The sequence below is a fragment of the Acomys minous genome, assembly GCF_964271855.1.
Source record: "Acomys minous genome assembly, chromosome: 13".
NCBI lineage: Eukaryota > Metazoa > Chordata > Mammalia > Rodentia > Muridae > Acomys > Acomys minous.
The window spans coordinates 58,127,405-58,154,141 of record NC_140495.1 but is presented as its reverse complement, the minus strand read 5'-3'; the positions used below and the strand labels follow the sequence as shown (position 1 = coordinate 58,154,141).

Genomic DNA, 26,737 nt, shown 5'->3' with positions numbered 1-26,737 from the left:
AGACCCAGGTTCAAATACCAGATATATACAAGTAGAGAGAAATAGGATTAACTTTTATTGTTGACCTTGCTATAAGCTCACTCAGTCTAGTTATTATTATTACATAATCTTTTGGATTTTTGTGCTATTATATTATCTGTGAGTGTTGGCAGTTTTGCTTATTCGTTGCTAAACCTTTCACATTCTGCATCTTGTTTCTGCCTTATTTCGGTGGTTGGGAACCACAGATCATGGCATCCTCACCTCACTCTTGGCTTAGGGGAAGTGTTGAAAACCTATCCTCAAGGCCTGAGGAGTAGCTCAGGAGCACAGTGCTCTCCTGGCATGCTGAACACCAGCCCCCTTAGCATGAGGGTGAGGGCGAGGGAAATAATAAACAATTGTCACGTGTGATGCTACTTCCTTTATTTATTTTATTTTTATTTTTTGGCTTTTCGAAACAGGGTTTCTCTGTTTAGCCTTAGCTGCCCTGGACTCGCTGTGTAGACCAGGCTGGCCTCGAACTCACAGCGATCCACCTGCCTCTGCCTCCCGAGTGCTGGGGATTAAAGGTGTGCGCTACCATACCTGGCTGCTTCCTTTAATTAATTAATTAAAAACATTTTTTTATTATTTTTATTTTTGAGACAGGGTTTCTTTGTGTTAGCCTTGGCTGTCCTGGACTCACTTTGTAGACCAGGCTGCCCTTGAACTCACAGCGATCCACCTGCCTCTGCCTCCTGAGTGCTTGGATTAAAGGTGTGGGCCACCATGCCTGGCTGCTTCCTTTAAATTTTATAGACCTCCTTTCTCAGTGAAATTCTCCCCTTAGAGGTTAAGCATGTTCACGAGTGGGTGTGTGCACACCACACACACACACACATTCACTCAAACACACACACACACTCACACACTCACTCACAGTAGCATAGGTTAGCAGACAGCTGTGGAGCCCTTCTCTTCCTCCACCTTTCTGTGGGTTCTAGGGGTTGGACTCAGGCTGCTAGGTGTGGATGGCAGTCCCCTTTACCTGGTGATGCACTTTTGTTCTGAAATATACTGATTCTTCCATGTCTTACTTATTATTTACTGCCCCCCCTTTAACGTCACTGGGTTTGGTTTGCTAACATCTTTACTGGGAATGTTGGCACCTACATTCATGAGAGATGAAGCTATAATTGTTTTTCCTGCGATTAGAAGATGCCATCGGCTTTTTTAATGGCGAGAAAATAATTGTTTAATAATTAAGTCTTTCCTCTCTTGTAATTAATATCTCACTGTAGGTGAGCAAGTTTGAACATATCAGATAATGCTCTTGTTCTCTTCTCTCCCTCCCTGCTGTAATCTGGCTTCTTACCTCACCCCTGCAATTGCTGTAGCATTTATCCCTCTTTGGGTTTGGCTATCAAGATCTAGAAAAAATTTTTTTTGCAATTTTTATATATTTTTTACATATACATTTATGGTTTTTTTGTTTTTGTTTTTTGTTTTTTTTTGAGACAGGGTTTCTCTGTGTAGCCTTGGCTGTCCTGGACTCGCTTTATAGACCAGGCTGGCCTTGAACTCACAGCGATCCTCCTGCCTCTGCCTCCCAAGTGCTGGGATTAAAGGCGTGTGCCACCACGCCCGGCTCATATACACTTATGTTATTACACATAAATAAAATAAACTACATACAGCAAGAAGAACCACGAAACAATCAGGAATTATGTAAATGTTACATTCATAGTGTTTTGGCTGTTTGAGTTTGGCAGTCTTGAAGAAAACATATTTCCTATCTTGGTGTGTCTAAAACTCTGAATGAAAATCAATATCTATCACATCTCATCTCTATCAATTAAAACATCTATCTAGACCTACAAACATCTTTTTAAAAATTTATTTATTTATTTATTATTTAAGATTTATTTATTATACAGTGCTCTGCCTGCATGTCCACCTGCAGGCCAGAAGAGGGCATCATATCTCATTATAGATGGTTATGAGCCACCATGTGGTTGCTGGGAATTGAACTCAGAACCTCTGGAAGAGCAGACAGTGCTCTTAACCTCTGAGCCATCTCTCCAGCCCCTAAAAACATCTTAACCCCTAAACAACTAAGCTTAATTGTAAGACTAAACTATCTGGTCTTCAACCCCATCAGAGACTTGAGAAGGAATAACATTTAATTACTTGAGTATTTAAAGATTCTTTGGCAACAAGACAGGTTAACTCCTGGCAACACCCAGCCTACCTCAAAGAAGATGATGAGCATCAAAAAACCTCCTTATGGAGATGGCTTCAAATGTGGAAAACCAGCCACTGGGCAAAATGTCCTCCTTTCTACCACAGACAGAATTCTGCCTAAAAATGGGCAAGCTTGGATGCAGACAGTGTACGGGGCCAAACTCTGCCATGACAGGGTAAGCAAGTCCTCAATAGTTTCTGCCTTACAAATATGTCTGTCAGATATAGTGGGCTAGAAGGCTGAAGATGATGCTCCATCGAAACAGTTTTGAGTGACTGTTCAGGTAGCAAACTGTCTCTGTCATTTTTTCATTTTGGAAGCTGCTAACCTGTAGTTTTGGTTTACTCAGGTGATTAATATCTAGAATAATTTTAATAGTTGGTAAACAATTTGGAACTGGTGTATGACAGATAGGAGCCAACTGGGGTTTGCCGAGGGGGAAATTACTAACTTTCTTCTCATTCATGTGTAATTCGTACAGCGGAGAGCCAGGCGCAGGCTAGAGTGTGCTTGGTGTTCAGCAAAGCCGTTAGCAGGATTTCCTTTTAAGTATATGTAGCAAACATGCACATGTGTGCTCACTGACTTATCCATAGACATGTCAGTAAATTATTGGCTAACTGCCCCCAGGTTTGACGAATAGAAACCTCCCAAGGCGGTGCGCTGTGAGCAAAGGCTGGATGGAGAAAGGGCTCCTTGTGCCTGGAACTCTGGAACAGGGAAGAGAGGCCAACACACCCTGCTTCCAGCTCTGTGATTCCACTGAAGGCCGAGGGGGCTCCTGAAGTAAGAGAGCTGGCTGGAGAGAAAGAAGCAGTTTGCTGGGAGGGCATAAGCCCAAAAGGAGGCTGGCAGTGCTCAGTGCTGCTGGATCCCTGGCACCTCGGCTGCACGGCCTCTGTTCTTCCTTAGGAGAGCCTGCACCAGACACTAGCTTGTCAGCCAGGCAGCATCCAGGCTGGACACACTTTTCTCTCATTTCCAGCCCTGTGACTGGGGGAGCGAGTTCTGTGTTTTAGTCTTGTTCGCCTGGCTTTGGATCCTCGGTTTCTCATGAGTCCCTCTCACCATCCCACCAAGATACCTCAGATCTGAACTGACTCCATGTTAGAAAGAGTCAGAAACTTACGAAGAACCCACTCTTGGATGCCTATCTCAAATACATGGAGATGGTCAGATACACGCACGCATGCTTCCATATGGGACCAAACAGGAAGGCACCGTTGAAGAGCACTGTGTACACATGTGCCTAATGAAATGTTACGAGGCCAACTCAGTGCTTACCTAGGAGGAGTGTGGTCCTGGGTACAGTACCCAACCCTAAAAAAGGAACCTTTTTTGTTGTTGTTGTTGTTGTTGTTTTGTTTTTCAAGGTAGGGTTTCTCTGTGTAGCCCTGGCTGTCTGGAGCTTACTCCTAGACCAGGCTGGCCTTGAACTCACAGAGATTTACCTGCCTCTGCCTCCTGAGTGCTGGGATTAAAGGTGTGCGCCACCACCACCCAGCTGAAAAAGGAACTTTTTGGGGGGTAGTTTCAAAGAACGTGTGTGTAATATATATTATATATTATATATGTCAGATTCATATCTGGGTCAATAAAAATTTAAGGATATAGGAAATCAAAAGCTTATGAAGTATTTAAAAAGCAAAAAGAAAACCCCACACATCGTGATCTAATTCAGATAGTGGAAACGTTGTAAATTGTTACCGATATGGGTAGAGACTTTGTTTTTGAGAGTCATGCTATGCTGTTAGTTCCATTTGTCCCAGAACCATGGTCCTCCTGTGTCTGCTTCCTCAGTGCCGGGGTTGTAGGTCCGTGGTGCCATGCTGGGCCTCGCTGCCCCAACTGCAGTGAGTTGTGGTTACCTCACAATGGTAGCCATGCTTTGAGTGCTGGGGATTCAATCTAAGCTACTCGAGTGTTGAGTGTTGCGGTTTGCTGTTAAACCACACTCACAGCAAGGCAAGACTGTAAATGCTCTAACTTCCTTACCAGTGCCAGGGGGACTCGCGGACGTGCCCGGATGTATATGTGCATGCGCATGGATAAGTATATCCCAGAGTGGTGGTGCACTGCTTTGCTCCCAGCTCTCAGGAGAAAGACACAGATGGGTTTGAAGCCAGCCTGGTCTACATAATGAGTTCTAGGACATCCAGGGCTATGCAGAGAGACCCTATCTCAAAACTACAGATACATGTATGTGTCTACCTTTCTAAGATAACTACAGCTAACTGTAATTTTGGGGGACAGTGAGAGTATTTTAAAATGAAATATATATGCATGTATATATATACATAAATATACATACACACACACACATATATATATATACATATTCATGCATGGAAACATTATTGTTTACTCCTGTCACGACACTTGGAGGTCAGGAAGGTAGTTTAGTTGGTACAATACCTGAAGCCTTGTGTTTTGACCCCCAGTTCTCTATAAACTGAGTGTGTAGTGGTGCATGCTTGTAATCCCAATGCTTGAGAGGCAGAGGCAAGAAGATCAGGAAGCCCAGCTTATCCTCATCGACCCAGTGAATTTGAGGCCAGCCTGGCTGCGTGAAACCATGTCTCAGGAAAGAAAAAGTCCTTGTGTACAAGCAGGCAGAAGTAAGAAGGATGGCAGGCTGGCCAGACTCAAGCCAAGTCATCTGAGAAAAGGGAAAGTTACCAGATTCACCCATAGGATGAGAGAGGGCCTAGCCTCTGTGGGCGGTGCCACCTCTGGGCAGGTGGTCCTAAGCCGGGGAGAGCAAGCCAGTAAGCAGCACTTCCCATGGCCTCCACCTAAGTTCCTGCGTCCAGGCTCCATGACTTTCCTCAATGGAGCATGACTCGGGTTATGCAAGCCAAGAAACCCTTTCCTTCCCACGCTCCTTTTTTTTTTTTTTTTTTTGTCATGGTCTTTATCACAGCAGAAGAAACCTAAAATAGATAGATAGCAAGTTTGAGGCCAGCCTGGGCAAAACTCTGTCTCCAGAAAAAGCCCTCTTGAAATACAAACGGAAATATTAGCTGTCTGCAGGTCACATTTTATAGATGTTTACAGATCATGCCTGGGCTTTACTTTAAAAAAAAAAAAAAAGCGGGCAAAGAGGAAGCAGGCTTGGCCAAGAGCAGTTAAGTATTTAAAGTAGATGAGGCTGCAATTATGTTATTACCCCTACTTTTGTACATGTTTAATATTTCCCATAATAAAAAGGTCCAACACCTAGATAGCACTAGTGATATAATAAGCCAGAAGCTTGCGCATGTTCTGGAGACGAGACTTAGGGTCCCTGTCTTCTCCTTGTTGGCAGCTCCGTCCCTGGGTGCTGAGGTTAGCAAGCTCCTGGCCCAGGGCGCAGCCAACCACCTCCTTGCAGAGTGACTCTGGATTGACAGTGGGGACAGACAGACTTCTGGAGAGAAGGTCACCCTAAGGCTGTGATGGTGACACCATGTGGGTATCTGCTTATACAAAGGGGCAACTGAGGCTTGGTCATCTTACTGGGGCTATTATTTCTTTAAAATAAGTTTTATTGAGAGACACGGAGGGAGGGTGGGGGTGGGAGGAAGTGCCACTGTTGCAGTGTGGAGGTCAGAGGCCAACCTGACATGGTCCTTTCCTCCTGCCATGTGGATCCCCAGCTGGGGATTGAACTCAGGTCGTCAGGCTTCGCGGCAGGTGCTCTTATCCACTCAGTCATCCCTAGCCCTAGTCTTACTCCTCTTTTGACACTGGTCCCCACTTTGTTGTTCATCCTGGGTGTAAGCCATCTTCCCAAGCAGTCAGCCTCCTGCAGAATTGATAGATACTGCAGGGCTTGTCTCCAAGGGGTTTTCCAAGCTTTATTGTACACCCTATTCAAAAGAGGTGTTTTTTAGTTTGTATCTCTGCTCTTTATTATATATGTACAGGTACTATTTTGGTAGTGTATTTCATAAAGCAAACAATTAAAAACAATTTTACATTACATTTATTTATTATGTGTATATACACATGCAAGGTTGTGCCCTGATGTGTGTGTGGTCAAAAGGCAACATGCAGGAAACGGTTCTCTCCTTCTACCACGTGGCCAAGAGGGCACACTCAGCACAGGGACCTTTACCCGCCGAGCTATCTCATTGGCCCAACACAATTTTTAAAGAAGTAAAGATGAAGTCACCATATTTAATTTTTTCCTAATAGTTATTACTGTATATTAGCTCCAAGACACAAAATCCTACACCCTAGGTAGATCGATGGTTAATGACAATAGATAAAAATCTGAATTACTTTGGCCAGCTCCAGCCCAACCGTCAGACTTCGCCATGCTGTGGTGAGCAGAGGCTGGCCCTTCTAGCCTGCTGCCTTTCTGTTTGTGTTCCCTCCAGCCGGCCATTGCCTGCCAGGAGCCACATTATCTGCTTGGTGAGAAGCTCTCCGGCTTAGAGTGCAGCGAGCCCTGTATATGTGCCCTCACAGCTGCTGCAGAGGAAGTGGAGAGTGTATAGGCCCTTCCCCTGAGCAGGCGGATCTGGGCAGCACCCGTGCTCAGCGTGTGTGCGGACAAAAGGGAAACACTTAATTTGGACTTGGAACTAAATGTGAAAAGAACCAGTACTGACAGGTTCCAGGTAGGCCTGGCCCTGCAGTCTGTGTGGTGTCCTGTGTGCTGTGCTGTCTCCAGGAACCCCTTTCATCACCTGACTCCCCTCCTGTGATTCTGGCAAACGTGCCAAAGTGGCTGCATCATTTTTCTCTTTTTCTTGAGGTTGTCATCAGTCAAGTTCCATTCCCCTCCCCCCTCACCCTCCCTCTTTTGTTTCCTTTTTTAAAAAAAGATTTTATTTACTTATTTTATATGAATACTCTATTTGCATGTATGCCTGTACACCAGAAGAGGATATTAGATCACTTTATAGATGGTTGTAAGCCACCATGTGGTTGCTGGGAATTGAACTCAGGACCTCTGGAAGAGCAGACGGTGCTCTTAACCACTGAGCCATCTCTCCAACCCCTCTGTTTCTTTACTCCATTGTTTTTCCCTTTGTCATTTCTTTCCTTAAACAAACAAACAAACAAACAACCCGGGTCTGGAGAGGTGGCTCAGCAGTTTAGAGCTCTTGCATGGGATCTGGGTTTGGATCTCCACACCCACTGGATAGCGCACAACTGTCTGTACTTCCAGTTCAGTGATCTGATGCCCTCTTCTGGAATTCAAGGGTACTGCATGCACACAGTACATGTGCAAATATACATGCAAACAAAACACCCATACACAGCCAGGCGTCATGGCACATGCCTTTAATCCCAGCACTCGGGAGGCAGAGGCAGGTAGATCGCTGTGAGTTTGAGGCCAGCCTGGTCTACAAAGCAAGTCTAGGACAGCCAAGGCTACACAGAGAAACCCTGTCTTGGGAGAAAACAAAACAAAACACCCATACACATAAAATACAAATAAAAAAATTTTTTTTGAGACAGGGTTTCCCTGTGTAGCCTTGGCTGTCCTGGACTCACTTTGTAGACCAGACTGGCCTCAAGCTCACAGCAATCCGCCTGCCACTGCCTCCCCGAGTGCTGGGATTAAAGGCATGCACCACCACGCCCTGCAATAAATATTTTTTAAAGATTAAAAATGTAGCCCGGCATGTCAGGAAGCAGAGGTGAGTTCGAGGCCAGACTGATCTACAAAGAGAGTTGTAGGACAGCCAGGGCTCTGTCCCACAGAGAAACCTCGTGTCAAAAAAACCAAACAACAACAAAAAAGATTAAAAACATATCTAAGAGAGGCGAGTGACACACCTTGAATCCCATCACTTGGGAGGTAGAGGCAGGAGAATCTCTCGAGTTCCAGGCCATCAAGGCTACCTATTGAGACCCTGTCTCAAAAATCAATCAATCAGTCAATCAATTAAAGACAACATACTTACTTAGGATGCAGTATTTTCATTGGTGGTGTCTATTTACTTTCTGGCTTATTGAGTGTCCACTGTATATTTAGTTTTATGCAAGACAGAGGAGTGAATAGGAACCACCCGCCCTGAGGTCTGCTGGGAAGACTAAGCCGTGGCCTCCTGCTGAGAAGGGAATTTGGAGATCACTTCAGGTTTGCCACTGGGAGAACCCTTTGGCCTGGAAACTCTGCTCTTACAAATGTAGGGGGCTCATTCCTATGAGTCAGGTAATAGATGCTTAAACAGGGTTTTTTTTTAAAATTAATTTATTCTTGTTACATCTCAATGGTTATCCCATCCCTTGTATCCTCCCATTCTTCCCTCCCTCCCATTTCCCCCTTATTCCCCTCCCCTATGACTGTTCCTGAGGGGGATTACCTCCCCCTGTATATGCTCATAGGGTATCAAGTCTCTTCTTGGTAACCTGCTATCCTTCCTCTGAGTGCCACCAGGTCTCCCCCTCCAGGGGACATGGTCAAATGTGAGGCACCAGAGTACGTGAGAAAGTCATATCCCACTCTCCACTCAATTGTGGAGACTGTTCTGACCATTGGCTAGATCTGGGTAGGGGTTTAAAGTTTACCACCTGTATTGTCCTTGGATGGTGCCTTAGTTTGAGCAGGACCCCTGGGCCCAAATCTGCCTACCATAATGTTCTACTTGTAGGTTTCTAGGACCCTCTGGATCCTTCTACTTTGCTATTCTCCCATGCTTCTCTCATCCAGAGTCTCAATGAGATGTCCTCCCCTCTGTCCCAGTTTCCTGGTAAGTGAAGGCTTTCATGGGACATGCCCCTTGGGCTAGTATGCAGATATAAGTGAGTATATACCATTTGAGTCTTTCTGCTTCTGGCTTAACTCACTCATTATGATCATTTCTAGCTCAATCCATTTGTCCACAAATTTCGGGAATTCCTTGTTTTTAATAGCTGAGTAGGAAAAAAGCATGACCATGGTTTGTCTGTCCCTAGGGAGGGAGAAGGCCGGTGTGCTACAATAGCACACCTGGTGTCCAGGAACTCTGGAATTTGCAATGCTAAGGAGCATGCTGTATTGTTTTTCTTTTTAAGATAGGGTCTCCCTGTGCCACCGTGGCTGGCCTAGAGCTGCATATATAGATGGGGCTGGCCTTGAAGTCACAGAGGTCCTCCTGCCTCTGCCTTCGGAGTGCTTGGATTAAAGTGTGCCGCCATGCCCAGCCCTTTTTACTTAGTTTTGAGCTGGCCTCGTGAAAGTGGTGTTCTCATCATTTTTTATTGTAAAAGCAAGAAGACAAATAGTAGATAAAATGCACTTATGGTGTATAAAATGTGACTATAAAATGCCAGTATAAAACAGCGCGGCACAATGATCATTCTTCCTACACTGGTTTTTGTTGCTGTCCTTATTGTTTGTGTGTCTGAGCCAGTCTCACTATGTTGTCCATCCTGACATTGAATTTACGCTGTAATCCAGGCTGGTCTTGAACTTGTGGCGATCCTCCTGCCCCTGCCTCCTGAGTGCTGAAATTGCAGGCGTGTACCGCCACACCCAGCTTCTATATTGTTTGTAACTTTTTTGTCTTGTTTTGTACATACTGTGAATCACCCACTCCTTCAATAAATTTAGGTCTGAGTCATCCTTTTTAGCTGCTACAATTCTGTGCTCTAAGTGTTGGTTGGATCTTCTTGGCTACACCTTGCACATACACTATGTGGGTATTTCCTTAGTAGTAAGTCACTTCCTAGGAGTGGAAGAAAGGGCTGAGTCCAAGGTCCTGCACATTGTGTATTTTAGTATATGCTACCATGTTCCTGAAGAAAACATTTAAGCTCCTTATCAGTAGTGATGAGTCCTACTGATGCAGAGTACAGATCTGATAAATCGAAACGGCCCACCCCACCCCTAACCCATAGGATACTGGGTTGGGTCCCTAGCACTGCCAAAACAAAACAACAGACTAATGGGTCATTTTTTAAACTTGCATTTCCTTGGGTCTATTTGTATTTATTATATTTGTATTTAAAAGTAAGTTTGTGGGCAAGAGAATTGCAGTAAATTTCAGGCTAGCCTGGGCTACAAAGTTTCAGACCACTCTGAGGTACAGACTGAGATGCTGTCTCAAACAAACAAAAACAAAAACTAAAAACCCAAAAGGGGCCAAAGTGATGGATGGCTCAGGGGCTAAACGCAAACCAAACTTGTGATTTTTCTAAGTGGTTTGTACAGGCTTGCAGTGCTACTGGCTGGCCCAGTTAGCTCAGTGCCTCTCAATGAATAGTCTCTTTTTTGATTCACATATCAGATTTGTAATATGATATTACACACACACACACACACACACACACACACACACACACACACACGTGTGCGCGAGTGGAGAGTGCCAACTGAAGGTTTTATTTTGTTTGTTTTAAAAGCAAGGTCAGCTTGGTTGATCTGAAGCTCACTGTAGCCCAGGCTAGCTTTAAACCTGTGGCAATCCTTTTGTCTCTGTTGGCTTGTCCAGTAGAGCACTGCTGCAGTCACTATAGTCTTATTAGCAGGCATGTTGCCGTGGGCCTGTAAGAGAGGCCAAAGTAAGAGGACTATTTGATCCCAGAGCTCTGCATTTGAGGGGAGCCTGGGTACCAAAATGAGACCATCATATTGAAAATAAGTCAATTGTGGGCCTGTGTGATAGCTCAGAGGATAAAGGCTCTTGTTTCCCAAGCCTGATCTACCTGAGGTAGAATCCTAGAGCCCACGTAAACATGGAAAGAGAGACCCAGCTCCACGGTTATCCTCCAGCCTCCCCACCCCCAACACACACACACATAACAATAATCAGCAGAATCACTAAAGCTTGAATGAACAGCTTCTGTAGTGTTCCTGTCAGTGGTGACTGGCCAGCTTTGGCATGGGCGTCCCAGACCAGCTCCAAGCTGTGGATAAAGTAACCTCTGATGTCTCAATGGCCGAGGTGAGAGGGTTGTGAACTGAAGGCCTTTATGTGAAACCACAGCTTGCTCCTGATCCCCTGTAGCCTGTGGTACAGCCTGGACAGTTGGGTAGACTCTGGGGAAACGGGCGTGGTCATGCCTCTCGCTAGCGCCCACTCACGTGGATCCAGTGAGTCGGTGGTACTGGCCCTCCTCTCAGTGCTCAGACAACCCCACTTTCTTCTTTATTATGTATTAGGATTAACTATAATTACATAGGATCGAACTTGGGTCCTTGTGTTTGCAAGGCAAGTACTTTACCAACTGTGCCATCTCCCCAGCCGCCTACTGCCTTCTTGCAGTCTTGGAAACCCAGCATGACTGAGCACAGTGGGTGCGGGCAGTCTTCTGGGGACCCGCAGCCTCTTGGTCCCCTAGCTCCTAGCTTCTGCCAGGTCATTTGCCCGGCCGGGGAGGAAAATGGTCACCATGTAGGTGAGCCTAAGACGATGGGTGACTCTCAGTCGTCCCAGGTGGGAAGGCAAGGTGCCTGTCCACTCTGGCTGACTCCTCTCCCACCCCTTTGTGCCGGGAAGGGCGGCTGCTCCCCTTGCTGCCTGAGGTCAGCACTATTAATAGCCAGCTTAATCCTGCTCAAGCCTGGGCAAAGGGAGGAAAAAGAAGCTGCTTGCCAGGAGGCCAGTGTGTCCAGCCATCTGTAAGTGCAGAGCAGTGAGTGACCCAAGGCTATGGTGTCTCGTCACCATGTCAGCACCCAGGACCCGGTGATGGGCTGCTAAGGACACTGTCCCTGGTCGTAAGATCCCTGTATGATCTGGGTCCTTGTTTCTTCCCCCGGAGAAAAGTAGCTGGTGCTGATGGGGCCCTGTGGACTTTGGAACCCAGAACCCAGTAACACATTTCCTTATAGTCTTTGACGGGTTGTAAAAAAAATGATTTTTTTATGGAAGGGAGGAGGATGTGGCAGTTTATTAAAATAAGTGTTGAGCAGGGTGGGGCTCTGGCCTTCTAGGGCCATAGAGACTCTTTTTAAAATCTGGATGAGAGTTTGGAGCGCCTGGACAGTGGTTAGCCAGAAGCTTAGGCGCTACGTGAGGAAACAGCAAAGTCTGGGCTGGGTATCACCAACCCTTCAGGGGATGTGTGCGGGCTTTGTGCAGAGAACACAGATGTGCTACAAGCTGGCGTGGTTGCGTACTCATGTAAGGCCAGCATTTGGGAAGTGAGGCAGTCAGGGTCATCAGAAGTCAAGGTCGTCACACACTACATAGTGACTTCAAGGTTAGCCTGGTCTGCATGAGATCCTGTCTCAAAACCAAACTAAACAAAGCCCGATGTGACACGGGAAAGCTGAAGCAAAGGCTTGTAGGTCCTTTCTCGCCTTGTCCCTCGCTTTTAACCCGTTCCATGTGAACCAGGGCCATGGCAGGGGTTGGAGGAGGCTCGCCTGTGGCTGTCTGGGGAGGGTAAGGTTCTTTCTGGCTAGTTCTGGACAGAGGTCAGTAATGGGTAGAGTGGGCAAGCTTGCCACAAGCAAGGTAGGACCCGAGACACTGAGGGAGCCAGGATTCCAAGATGCCTCATCCCTGTGGCCCCACCCACTCAGTGGCCCCCTTTCATTTAGGAAGTCCCTGAGAAGCGGGAATGTTTTTACGTTATTTCTTTGTATTTTGCTTTATTTGTATGTGTGGGCATGTGTGTGCTATGCTGCACAGCAAGTGCAGCCTCTGCTGTGGTCCCATCTCTCCTCCCACACGGTGGGTTCTTGAGGTTGAACTCAAGTCATCAGGCGTGGCCCTACCTTTACCCAGTGAGCCATCTCATGGCCCTTAGAGCGTTGGGGCTTTTAAATGGTTTTAATTTCTATTTTTTTTTTATGTGTATGTGCCAGTGTGTGTGCATGCACACATGTATGCAGGTGCCTATGGAGGCCGGAAGAGGATGGAAAACATCCTAGGGCTGTAGCTTCTGAAACTCGGGGCCATCTCTCTAGCTCCCCCACAGTGCCGTCTTTTTATTTTCTTCTTCTTCTTCTTTTTTTTTTTTGGTTTTTTGAGACAGGGTTTCTCTGTGTAGCCCTGGCTGTCCTGGACTCACTCTGTAGACCAGGCTGGGCTCAAAATCACAGCGATCCGCCTGCCTCTACCTCCCGAGTGCTGGGATTAAAGGCGTGCGCCACCACGCCCGGCTTTTATTTTCTTCTTAAAGTTACTTTGTGTGTTCCTTCTGATTACACAATTAATGCAGTTGTGGAAATGTGGGCTGTCTGTGTAGGAAAAGACAGTAATGGAAAGGCCCAGCCTCAGGTTACACCAGATGAGGTTGCTGATCTGTATCAGAAGTAGCCAAGTGCTACCACTACATGTGGCCCAACCAAATATAAACATTTATTACATTTCCTCAGTTGTTTTTCTTTAACAAATACTACTTTGAAAAGTGTGGGGTTTTCAGCTCTAAGTCTGTTTAAATGCCCTTCATTTCTTATTTCAGCCCAAGCCCAGTTATCTGGCTGAATGACCATCAGTGACGAAGGAAGGCAGCTCACTAAAACAAGCCTCCATGTTAGAGTCGCAGTCTGTATAATGAAAACTGTAAATGCGAGTCTTGAGTTGATATGCCTACTTGTGTTTTGTTTCATGGTGCTGGGATGGTACTCCCTGGCCAACTAGGTAAACGCTAACTCCCTGGCCAACTAGGTAAACGCTAACTCCCTGGCCAACGAGGAAAACTCTAATGCTGAGCTGCATCTCCAGCTCCTGATCTGTTTGCTGTATTATTATTTTTAAAAAATATTTTTATTCTTTGAGAATGTCATACATAGATACAGTGCATTCACCCCCCTCCCCCCATGTTTTTCGAGACAGAGTTTGGCTGTCCTGGACTCACTTTGTAAATCAGGCTGGCCTCAAACTCACAGAAGTCGGCCTGCCTCTGCCTTTGCCTCCCAAGTGCTGAAATTACAGGCCTGTGCCAGGGCACCCAGTTTTTTTTTTTGTTTGTTTGTTTTCTTTTGTTTTGTTTTTGTTTTTTAAATAATCCAGGGGCTAGAGAGATGGTTCAGTGGTTAAGAGTAAAGAGGTTGTAGGGTGCCTACACGGAGGCTCACAACCATCCGCAGCTCCAGTCCCAGGGAGTCACCTGCCCTCCTTGGTTGCCAGGCACATATGTGGCACACATATGTACGTGCAGGCGAAACACTATACCTACAAAATGAAAATAAATAAGTCTTTAAAAATAAAGAAGAACCCCAGTTGGGCCATCTACTGCAGTACTAGCACCCTACCAGCTTTGCTGGCTTAATCGTGTGCAAGTCCTGTGCCGGCAGTCATAGCTCACATGGGTTCATGAGTGCATTGGCCATGCCTTGTCCACCCAACCAGAGCTCTCCTCTCCATTCTCCAGCGTTTACACTCTTCTCACCTCATCTTTCATGAGGTTCCCTGAGCCTCGGCTGGTGGTGGTGGTGGGTGTTGTGGGGCTGTCCCACTTAGGGCTGAGCGCTCTCAGTCACACTTTCAGCACTTTGAGCAGTTAATGAATCTCTACACTAACTGCTGCCTACTGTAAAAAGTTCTCTAACTAAGGTCGAGAGCAGCACAAAGCCATGGGTATAAACATAAATAAGCAAACAACTCTACTAAGCCTCAGCCTGAGCACATGACCTCTCCAGCTGAGGGCTCTTGACCGGTTTACTGCACCAGACATGAATTCTGTACTTTGGAGCAGGCTTCCTATCCAATCAGAAGGTGGTTGGTTACCCTGTGTCAGCCATGCCACTGTTGCCGCGGGGGGCACCTCTTGGCTGTCAGGCTGTTGCTTCTCATACAGTGGCCAGTGGTGATGAACCCACTGATGTCCTTCCTTCCCCTAGTGGACTTATTGAAGTGGTAAATCATCAGTACAGAAACCTCAAAATTACTAAAGGCTAAAATGGTTTCTTCTCAGCTCTGCCTCCCTTTCTCCTTCCCCTCACTTCCTCTCTTCTGCGGCTAAGGGGATGAAGAGGAATAGGGAAAGAGAGGAGGCACAGCTCACTGTTGCCTCAGCCTGACTCACTGAAAGGACAAAATGGAGCTGTCATAACTGCTCATGAGAAAGATGAGAAAGACGGCACATGAGCTAGCTTAACCCTGTTAGGTTCAAGATGCTGAGCCTTGAGCTTGCAGTTGGATAGAGGATTTGGGGCATACATAGGAGATGGCTACAAAATTGTACTTAGAGTCTGGGAATGTAGCACAATCGTTAGGCCTGACTAAGCTGCACAAAGCCTTGTGTTTGGACACCAGCACTATATAACCAGGCAGGGTGGTGCAGGCCTGGCACTCCAGCACTTGGGAGGATCAGGAGTTCAGGGCACATAGGGAGTTCCGAAAGGCTCAGCTACATATGACCCTGCCTCAAAAAACCAGGGCTTTTGTTGTTGTTTTATTTTATTTTGTTTTTGAGATATCTTGACACATGACTATTTAAGTAACTAGGTAAGGTACCAGTGGCGAGGACTCAACCCTCCAGCCCTGAGAGAGGTCAGAGAGGAGCTAGGTGTAATGGTAGGCCTCTGCATACATTTGTAATCCAAGCACTTAAAAAAACAAGCCAGGAGGAGCATGAGTTCAAGGTTAGCCTAAGCTACACAGTGTACTTTAATTCAAAAACAGAACACAAGAAGCTGGCTGCTCACAACAGCTGTAACTCCAGTTTTGGGGATCTGATGCCCTCTGCTGGCCTCCAGAGGCAACAAGCATACCTGTGGTACACATCTATCCACCCACCCACCCATCCATCCATCCACCCATCCATCCATCCACCTATCCACCCACCCACCCACCCACCCATCCATCCACTCATCCATCCATCCATCCATCCACCCACCCACCCATCCATCTATCCATCCATCCACCCACCCACCCACCCATCCATCTATCTATCCATCCATCCACCCACCCCGCATCCATCTATCCATCCATCCACCCACTCATCCATCCATCCACTCATCCACTTACACACATAATTTTCTTAAATTAAAAACCAAACTAGAGATCTGAGAAAAAGAAGAAGCCCTGAGACCAGGAACACAGCAGACACAGCAGTGTCTGTTGCCAACAAGAGAGGGGTTTCCAGGAGGGGGAGAAAGGACTCCTGGCTAGGAGGTCCTCTAAGAATGAAACCTCACCATTGAAAGTCACTGATGACCTCAGATTCTTCTGAGGAAGAGAGAGGCTCTGCCAGGACAAACAGGTGTCCCCTTAGGCAAAGCAGAATAGAAAAAGGCACACAGCCTTGGGGTGGGGAGGAGGCTGGGCTGGCCCAGCAGAGGGTGCTGAATGGCTTCCTAGGCAGGAACCTTTTTGTAGGGCCCAGCGGGCAAGCCATCTTTTGGGCCGGTGTCCAGAATTCTTGGCATTGAGCAGGGCTGACTGTTCAGTGTTTTCCTACGGCTCAATACCTACCAGGTGCCTGCCATGCATACAGACCTACCAGAAGATGCCCAGGTGTGGCAACGAGTCCCACAAAAGAGCGTCAGAGCGGAGGTAGGGTCAAGACAGCTCAGGTGCCTGTTCAGGGACCAGCTTGTTCTATCCGCTGTGGGTGCTTCTGCCTGCAGGGAAGCCGCCAGCCTTGCCTGGCAGCCAGCACAACCGTGATTGTATTAAGGTGGCTCGTTCCAGGAACCCACTGAGGGGTGGATGGTAATTGAATCCCAGTCCTGCCAAGATGCTGCTCCCCAAACCTTGTCGCAAGATGCAGGCTGGAGGGATGGCTCTGTGCTTAAGTCACTCACTGTTCCCGCAGAGGACCCAACAACACAAACCATAACTCCAGCTTCAGGGACTCTGGTGTCTTCTCACCTCTGTGGGCCGCCACACTCACATCACATCTCCTCCCCCCACACACATAAGAAAGGAAAAACCCAAGGTGGTGATGACGATGACCTGTGAGACACAGAAGATCCCTGCCCACCCTAAAGTGGGTGCCCACCAGTTTCCCTTTGTCCTTGTACTTTTTCTTTCAGGTTTTGTTTTGCAGTGCGGAGGATGAAGCCCAGAGCTCGGGGACACCTGATACACGTTTCTCCGCTATGAGCTACCTCTCAGACTTCAGTTCAAACATGCTCATCTTATGGAACAGTCCAGTGAGGGCCAGGGAAAGGGTTGAAAGGAATCCGCCCCCCCCCCCCCCCCCGCCCCAAACTCTGTACATTGTCAAAACAGGGCCCCATCAGCACTTCTAGACATTTCTGGGCCATTTCAGGCTCTTATACCCCTTCATGCCTGTGCAGCTGATGACCTCGGTCTGCTACTTAAGAGTCCATGTGGGGCTCTGTTCCGTGTTCGTCCGTCCAGCACTGTGACATTCTAAGAGCAGTTGCGGCTCCTGTCCAGGGTTGCCGTGCCTGCTGATGTAGGAGAGTTCCTCTTGGGGCTGTTAAGGAGGCTGTGACAGTCACCCTTGCTGTTGTGCATTTGTGCGTTTGTGGCAGTTGGCTCTGTAGGATACATTCTTAGGAGTGGAATGTCTAGACCCTTCCTTCTGGGACAGCTGGCTTTGTCTTCGTCTGCTTCACTGTTGTGTTCCCGTTACCTGCCCACCAGCTACGCTGAATGTGAGGGCCTCTTCCTACCCACACTGGCCATCAGCACTAGAGTGGTACCAGTCTGGAAGATGCCTAAAGTTGCTTTACTCTCATTCCTAGCTCTGTTTAGTTGGCATAGCTCAAGCCCCTGGGCACATTGCTTCCTAGAGACACTCCTCGGTGAGAAGAGGTCCTGGGGTTGGATACCACAGTCTTGACTGTGGCAGATATATTGCCTTTGTGGGCTCCTCTCTAGACAGGTGCCAGGGAATTTGTCTTTGGGTGCAGTTATGGCTCTGCCTAAGACCTCTGTGTGTAGTGGCTGGTGTGTATGTAAACCCTTCCAAAGCAGTGCTCCCTTAGCATGTGGGTAGAGCTTTCTTCCTGAGCCCTCAATTCTCCCTGCTTTTACCAAGGGGCCCTTAGGGGCTCTGAAGAGTCTCTCTTAGGACTGAGGCATTGTCTGTGGCCTAAGAACCCTGGCAAACACCCCCTCCCAAGGATGTTTCAAATGAATCCTAGCCTGACCATGAGGCCTGAGCATGAGCTTGGGGGATGGGGCAGGCCATGTGGGAGACCCAGACTTAACCTGCAGAGGTCCCCAGGGCTGTCGTCTTAGTGAGCTCTAAGCCTCCTCTGTGTGGTGGGCGGCGGGTGGGTATGTACACGTGCCCATTCTTAGAGTGCTCAGACCCTTCTTGGCTGTTTCCAGTTTTGCTCCCTGGGGTATGAGAGCCAGGTGGGTACCTCATAGGGAGCCTGGGAAGCCTCTCAGCCTGCAGTGCTTCTCACTCACCCACCTCCCAGCTGCCTCAGGTTGTGGGCCCGGCCTGATACAGTGAGTTCACTTATTAGTGGTATTGAGACCCAGAGCCTTGGCTTTGCACACTATGGCCATCCCTGGGTCCCTGCAGGGGAGTTTGCTAGGCAGAGCTGTGACTGAACTGAGCATGGTGGCCCATGAGGCCCTGGGCAGTGCTAGACCCTCTGTCTAGATGTCATATACGTGCCCCTGACCACGGGCTTCTTATGGCCTTCTACCAGAGGGCTCGGGACCTCTGGCAGGCAGCACCAGGGAGAGCCTGTCATTTTTACCCTCCTGTGGTGGTGGTGCCTGTCGTCTTCTTCCTCCTCCTCCTCTTCCTCTTTTCTTTCCTCCTCTCCTTCTTCTTCCTCTTCTTCCTCCTCCCTCCCCTTCCTCCTCTTTCATCTTCTTGTGACAGGGGGCTTATACCTGGGTTTGACTGTGTAGCCCAGGATGGCCTCAGATTTGCAGCAATCCTCCTGCCTCCACCTCCTGAGTACTGGGATGACAGATGTGAGTCACCATACCCGATTTCCATCCTCTTCAAGCAAAGGGTCCTTAGTGTGATGCCTTTACGACTCCTGTGGGTCTTCCTGTTCACAAGAGCAGTGTCTGCTTGTAGAAGAAGCACCGGGGACCTGGAAAGGGACGTCCAGTGACTCAACCCTAAATGTGATGGCAGTGTTTGATGTCTGACCTAGTGTGCTGTCCTCACAGGGAAGTCCCACCTGGCCATTGTGCAGAAGGTGAACAACGAGGGGGAGGGTGACCCCTTCTACGAGGTGCTGGGCCTGGTCACCCTGGAGGACGTCATCGAGGAGATCATCAAGTCCGAGATCCTGGACGAGTCGGACATGTACAGTGAGTTCAGCCCTCTCCACAGGCCCAGAGGCCCCCTGTGTCTCTCAAGTTTGCTATCCCTACCTAGAAGGCTTCAGTGGCGGGGTGTGGCGGCCCTGCCCTGAGCCAGGCCGAGTAGCCGGCCACAGGACAGGAGGCCTCCTCAGTTCTCCTGCCCGGGGCCTGTCCACACCCCCCTCCCCCACTGGAGAGAGGCCTGGAAACTAGGGGGTTGGTTCCCAGCTCTCAGGGCTCAGTGGTTCAGCTGCAGACCTGTCTTCCTGCAGCGGACAATCGAACCCGGAAGCGGGTATCTGTGAAGAACAAGCGTGACTTCTCGGCCTTCAAGGACACCGACAGTGAACTCAAAGTGAAAATCTCACCCCAGCTGCTTCTGGCTGCCCATCGCTTCCTGGCCACAGGTGAGCGTGTGTGAAGCACCTTCCACCATGGGTGGGGACGCAGTGACAGAGGGGGTAACCCCAGGCCTCTGGCCATTCCTCCTACGAAAGCAGCCAGTGCTGGGACACAATCACCTTGGGGAGGCCCGGGTAGCCCTCCCTCTTCCTTCTCTGGTCTGTTCACCATTCATGGCTGCCACAGACTTCCAGGAACAATCTAGTTAGTTTACAGAGCAAGCCCTGAGAGGTCCAAGGGAGTGCCTGGGAGCCCCGGGCCCTTCAGGCTGTCTCCCCCCGCGATTGCTCACCTGCCCTGAGGAGCCTGCTCTGGGAAGCCCTCCAGCAGCCCTCTGGGCGCTGTGCTGGTTCTTGCAGCGCCCACGTGTAATCAGAGGAGTTTCTCTCTCATCACCTCTAATTCAAAGCACCCTTTGGGACAGTTCAGAAAACCACTGCCCACCCATGTGCTCACCCTGACTCCAGCTTCCTTTCTGGCTCACTTGCTAAAGGGGCAAGGTGCAAAAAGTTTCTTTTCCTTTGTGTTTTCTTGCTAGTCGTTGTCGATGCACAGAACAGTAATTGTAGAAACATTTAAAAAATAATTTATTTAATTGTATTTTATGTGCATTGTTGGTTTTGTTTTGTTTTGTTTTTTCAAACAGGGTTTGAAGGCTTCAGGGTTTCTTTGTGTAGCCTGGACTTACTTTGTAGACCAGGCTGGCCTTGAACTCACAGAGATCCTCCTGCTGCTGCCTCCCTGAGTGCTGGGATTACAGGCATGTACCACCACGTCCGGCATATGTACATTGTTGTAAGAGTGCCAGATCCCTTGGGACTGGAGTTACAGACAGTTGTGAACTGCCATGTGGGTGCTGGGAATTGAACCTGGGTCCTTTGGAAGAGTGGACAGTACCCTTAACCACTGAGCCATCTCTCCAGCCCTTGTGTAGGAACACTTAATTAACACGCACAAGCCAAGAGTGTGTCTAAATCCTCTACCCGTGTTAGCCATTTAAACTCGAGGCCAGGAAAGTTGAGCCCCCATCTTACTGCTGAGAAAACTGAGACACATACGTTCAGTAATTTGCCAAAGGTGGTGACGGTCAGTCCTGGAGCCGTGTAGGCTGATAAATGCCACCGAAGCAGCAGAAGCCAAGTGGAGCCCGTCCCATAGGTGCAGACTAAAGACAGGGGCCACGCAGGGAGGAAGCCGTCTCAGTACAGAGTGGCCATGGCCACTTAGATGTTGGCACAGCAGTGGCCTAGATCCAGGGCTGCCTGGTCTCAGCCCCGTGTGAAGTCCCCTCTTTCTCCTGCAGAGGTGCCCCAGTTTAGCCCCTCTCTGATATCGGAGAAGATTCTGCTGCGGCTGCTCAAGTACCCAGATGTGATTCAGGAGCTCAGGTTTGACGAGCACAACAAGCACTGCATCCGCCATTACCTGTACACCCGCAACAGGCCGGCCGACTACTTCATCCTCGTCCTGCAGGTGAGCCTCCGGCCCTGGCCACTCACCCCGCCCTACACCCGGGAACCTGCGCTTGCTTGCTCTGGGTTGCCCACAGTCTCCCCCAGAGGCAGCTCCTTGTGCCCACGGGTCAAGGCCTTGAATGCTGCAGGGCTCCGGGGCCAGCACTCATGCCTCTTTGTTCTGTGGAGATGCCCCGTTTAACCCTTCTCCTGCTGCCGCACAGGCCTCAGAACATCTCCAAGCCACATTGTAACCCCAACCCCATGTTCCTCCAGGGGAAGGTGGAAGTGGAAGCAGGAAAGGAGAACATGAAGTTTGAGACGGGCGCCTTCTCGTACTATGGGACCATGGCTCTGTCTGCGGCCCCCTCGGGTGAGTGGCGGGCCAGGTCCTCGCGACCCTCTGACACTTGTAAATTTCGGGGCAGCCTGGGTGGCTCATAGCAGAAGGAGGCAGGTAGGGACCAGAGTTGGCAGGCCTGTGGGAATAGAATGGCCTTCCAAGGCCTTCCTCAAATTGCCTTCGAGGGCAAGAGAGGAGTAGAGGGTGTCCTGAGGGAGTGAGGGGACCAACTGCTGTGGGAAAGACTGCACACAGGGACGGATGGTCAGGGACCAGGCAGCTCAACGGGCTTTGGAAACTAAAACGATCATGCATTTGACAGCATGATGAGATTAGAACAGACCAGTAGGGGACCACTGGATGGAGCATCAGCGACTAAAGCATCAGGGCAGGATAGGAGGCACGAGAAGGACACAGAACTGGGGATGGGGGCATACAGAGAACTGGTGGTGGGCAGTAGCTCAGAGCCTGGATGCTGTAGCTATAGATGGCTTTGGCTTCTCTGGGCCTCAGCTACTGCTTTTGGTCAGGTTTCGTTCTGAGAACAAGGAGCTGGGTGCCTCCAAAGATGACCTCTGGCCCTGGGTGGCTCAGCTGTCCCCTGTTTAGGAGGTCATTTTGGTGGATGGGTAGAACCTCAACACTCCAGCAGGTCTCACTGTCCTGGGCTTTGCCTTGTGTGGATACTCTGACTGTGTGCCAGCTTCAGGGGAAAGAATAAAAGCCATCTTTGGTGTCTAGAACAGGCTATGCTCTAGGCATAGAACAGACTGTCACTCATGGGGAATCCCTGTGTCACACTTGTCACTATCCTTTGACAAGAAGCACGCACAGGGCCAGGGCATCCATGAATATCACACAGCTTAGCCCTGCCATCCTTGACTTGCACTATGATGAGCCGTGGTATTCCAGGCTCCTGGGGTCAAGACCGGGGACAAACAAGCTGGGCCTCTAGAGCTGGCGCAGCTCGCCTGAACCTGTCTGGTCTAAGGGGGACTGACCTGCCCCTGCCGAGAGCATCCTTCTCTTGTTGCTTCGGGAGTTTTATGTTTTTTTGTAACTGGGACTCCTCCTTCCCCTGCCCTAGTCTCCTGATGCTGAGATAGTAGGGGTGCAGCAGCTAATGTTTGGGGAGATCTTGTTTGGAACAGCTTGGGGGTATAACAGACTCTGCCCAGTGCTGATGTAGAGAGTGGCTGGAAAGCCCAGGGGAGATGACTCTGGGCACACTTTTTCTGCACAGAGCTCCTTGGTCTGTCCTGAGTACCCTTCCCATCAAAGTGTGTCCCTTAGATGGGACTGTGTCCCACTCCTACCCTCCCCTGCTCAAGGTAGCCTGGCCCATTCTGTGTGCCTCTCCATCCTGTTCCTGTGACGGGTGGCCCCTCCCAGGTCACTGACTTCCTCCTCTGTGTTGCTCCAGTGCCTCCTGTGCTGGCGGGGTGTTCCCCTGGCAAACTGAGCTCCCTGCTCTCCTGGCTCTCAGGTAACGGAGGCATGCTAGAGAAGTGCACAGCGCCACCTGTTGCTAGAGCTTTGTACTGTAGCTGCACTAATGGCTCCCACAGGCACCTGAGGACTCCCTACCTACAGGGCACTCTTAATGGATATTGTCTCTGTGCCACAGTCCTGGAAGAGCCTAACCAGAGGCCCCAATAATGCATCCCCATCCATGAGACACAGGGACATATGCACGGTTCAGACCGTGGCCCATGTGCTGTAGCCTGGAGGAAACGAAGCCCAGCTGGCCAGCACCTCGCTCCAACCCACTCACAGGCCGCCAGCCCATCCGTTCTCAGGCCTTCTCAGGCTAATGCACAGCCTAAGGAGTGAGGCTAGAGCTCCACAGCATCAAGCCCTGCCTCTCAGTCTGGGTCTACTGTTCTTAGCTAAACCCCGGCTCCGTCTTGTTCCTCTTACTTGAAAAATGGGACTAATTCTGGGCCCAGTTCACAGAGCTTTGGTTGGCATTAAGTGACAGAACCAACTTAGAATATTTCCATTTTCTCTGTAACGACTAAAATGTGATACTCCTATCAGCAAATACTTAGGAAAAAGCCAAATGGCAGGTGCTGTTTCTTGACTTGGCCTCTCCGGGGAATCGTGGGAGCAGTTAGCGACATTCAGCTTGAAGGTCCACACAGGCACCACAGCTGCAAAGGATGTGCGAAGGACCCAGACACCCTCAGGTTCCGACCCCGCTGCTGAGCCCTGGACCAACCCAGGCTCGACAGCTATAAAACTCGACAAGTTATTCAGTCAGTTCCCATTTATAGTTAGATTTATGTTTGTTTAAGAAACAACAACAAAAGTCTCTGTCGGTGTGTCTCTCTGTCTCTGTTTCTGTCTGTCTTGTCTGTCTGTCTCTGTCTGTCTCTGTCTCTTCTCATGTGTGTGTATATGTGTATGCATGTGTATGTATGTGTGTATGTGTGTATGTGTTTGTGTGTTTCTGGGGATAGAACCTGAAGCCTCACACATGCTAGACACCACTGAGCTAAATGCCTAGCCCCCTCCCTCAATTTTTCTTTTTTTTGTGTGAATTTTTCTCTTAATGTTTCACAGTGCACTGTGTGCTATTCTGCGCCCTCCCCCACCCGCTCATCTTAGAATAATAAATGAAATGGTGACTTGGTTGTCACTCACTGACTTCAGCCTCCCTACCTCCCTGGTCTTATTCCTGTTTCATGGACGCCCAGGAGTTTATGCATCTGTTGCCTCAATCCTGGCGTTTGTATCAAAGAGGACACTTTTCCATAAATCCCCTCATCAGAGGACAGGCAAGAAGGCCCAGAAGGTAAAAAGTTCTTGCCACACAGCCTGGCAGCCCCCGAGCTCAGTCCCCAGGTTCTGTGGTGGAGTGAGGTGGCTGAGCGCTACCCTCTGACCTCTAGGAGTGCACATAGTATGCACATCACCACATGCATGTTCGTGCATGCACCTGCACACACACACAATTAAACAAAACAAACAAACAAACAAAAAAACCCCAAAAGGGCAGGAGAGGTGGCTCAGAGGTTAAGAGCACCTCTTCCAGAGTCCTGAGTACAATTCTCAACAACCACCTGATGGCTCACAACCAGCTAGAATAGAGTCCGATGCCACCTTCTAGTGTGCAGGTGTACATGCAGACAGATCACTCATACGTAAAATACTTTACAATTTTTAATCTTTAAAAAAAAAAATTAAGGGCCGGGCGTGGTGGCGCACACCTTTAATCCCAGCACTTGGGAGGCAGAGGCAGGCGGATTGCTGTGAGTTCGAGGCCAGCCTGGTCTACAAAGTGAGTCCAGGAGTCAAGGCTACACAGAGAAACCCTGTCTTGGAAAACAAACAAACAAACAAAAAACAAAAACAAAAATAAAATAAAATTAAAATATAGACTAGAGAGACAGCTCAGTAGTTACGAGTGTGAGCTGCTTTTGTAGAGTGCCCAGGTCCACTTCCCAGCAGCTACCTGGCACCTTACAATGCTCATGCGCTTCTCAGGATCGGCCTCATTCTGAAACGTCTCACACTCACTATGTAGCCCAGGCTGGTTATGCATGCACCTAGGACTGAGAACTTTAAATGCAGTTCTTTCGACCACTCGGCAGTAGAGCTTTTGGCTACTGTGCTCCAGGCCCTGGGCTTGATCCCCAGCACTGTAGCAAACACATTCAGCTCCTGTTGTGTTAATAAGCAGTAAATAAGGTGGCACATGCCTTTAATCCCAGCTCGGGAGGCAGAGGCAGGTGGATCGCTGTGAGTTCGAGGTCAGCCTGATCTACAAAGCAAGACAGCTGAGGCTACACAGAGAAACCCTGTCTCAAAACAAAACAAAACAAAACAAAAAACAAAAAGTAACTAAAGAGCATCTTGTCATTCAAATAAATAATAGGAAATATTTTTAATTTATTACAAAATATGTGTACAAGCAAATGTGCACACGGGTGGTCAGAGGACAGCTTGTGGAAGTCGGTTCTGTCCTTTCACTCTGTGGCCCCAGGGATTGGATTCATGTCCTTGGGCTTGGTGGCAAATCTTTACCTGCTGAGCCACCTTGCTGATGCTTAGTGTGAAAATATGAAGTAATAGCACCAGTGCTCCCAGAACGTAAAGAGAGTTTCTGTGTGCATTAGCTCCTTGCACATGGCCATCCTTTGCATAGCCTTACTTAGCTAAAGGCTGCGCTGGTCTGCTGAGGCGCTGCCGGGTCCAGCGGTCTTTCTCGGTCTCCTCTGTTGTGGCGGCCCCTCCCGCCGGCTCGCAGCCAGCTCCCACTTCTCTGTGTGCTTCCTTGTTCTATAAGCGTGCTCAGAGCTAAGAGCCAAGGATGGGGACAGCTCAGTGCCTCAGTTTCTTCCTTCCTTCCTCGCTTGGGTGGGAGGTCTGTGCCACTTCTGTAGCCTCTGGCTTTCTAGGACAAGGGCCTGTTACCCCATTCCTCTGCTAGGGCTGGTGTTTCACCTTTGACCCTCTTCAGAGCATCGTAGGGTCTGACAGGCATCATGTTGTCAGGGTCAGATTCATAATGAGAATGCAAATGATTTCTTTCCTTCTTCTTGAGACAAGGTTTCCCTGTAGCCAAGGCTAGCCTAAAGTTCATGATCTTTCACCTCAGCCTCCTGAGTTCTGGGACCACAGGCATGTGCCCTCATGTGCTCCTCCTTTTAATACACATATTTTGTTTTAAAATATACAATTTAAGGCAGTTATGGTACTATATGGTACTATAATCCCAACACTTGGGAGGTAGATAGGAGAATTATGAATTGGAGGCCATCTTATGCTGTGTAATGAGGCCCTGCTTCAAAAAAGTTAGAAACTTTATTTTACTTAGCCGGGCAGTGGTGGCGCACGTCTTTAATCCCAGTGCTCAGGAGGCAGAGGCAGGCAGATCTCTGTGAGTTCGAGGCCAGCCTGATCTACAGAGAGAGTTCCAGGACAGCCATGGCTACACAGAGAAACCTTGTCTTGAATTTAAAAAAAATTTTTTTTAACCTTGATATTTATGTGTGTGTGCAGGTGTGGGTTTCTGAGTCTCTATGTAGGCAGCTGTATGTATCAGGTCCCTTGATGACAGGGTCACAGGTGTTGGCAGGGCTCAGGCTTGGTGCATAGCTACTGGGATCTGAACGCAGTCCTCATGTTTACACAGCAAGCACTCTTAACTGAACCGTCTCTCCGGCCCTCTCCCACTTTATTATTTTTAAGTGTAGGTCACATGGTATTAGTTGGTGTTAGACTGGATAGTCGTTTGTCTGTCATGTGA

The 26,737-nt window shown here is 48.7% G+C and overlaps 1 protein-coding gene across 1 annotated transcript in view; it reads left to right on the top strand.

Moving 5' to 3' along the window:
- The window catches only part of CNNM4 (cyclin and CBS domain divalent metal cation transport mediator 4), a 42,386-nt gene that overhangs the window by 13,813 nt on the left and 1,836 nt on the right, over positions 1-26,737 (top strand). The window contains exons 2-5 of the mRNA XM_084755137.1: positions 19,147-19,290; positions 19,557-19,691; positions 20,990-21,159; positions 21,417-21,513. Coding sequence (XP_084611263.1) covers positions 19,147-19,290; positions 19,557-19,691; positions 20,990-21,159; positions 21,417-21,513 — 546 coding nt within the window. The remainder of the gene's footprint in view (positions 1-19,146; positions 19,291-19,556; positions 19,692-20,989; positions 21,160-21,416; positions 21,514-26,737) is intronic.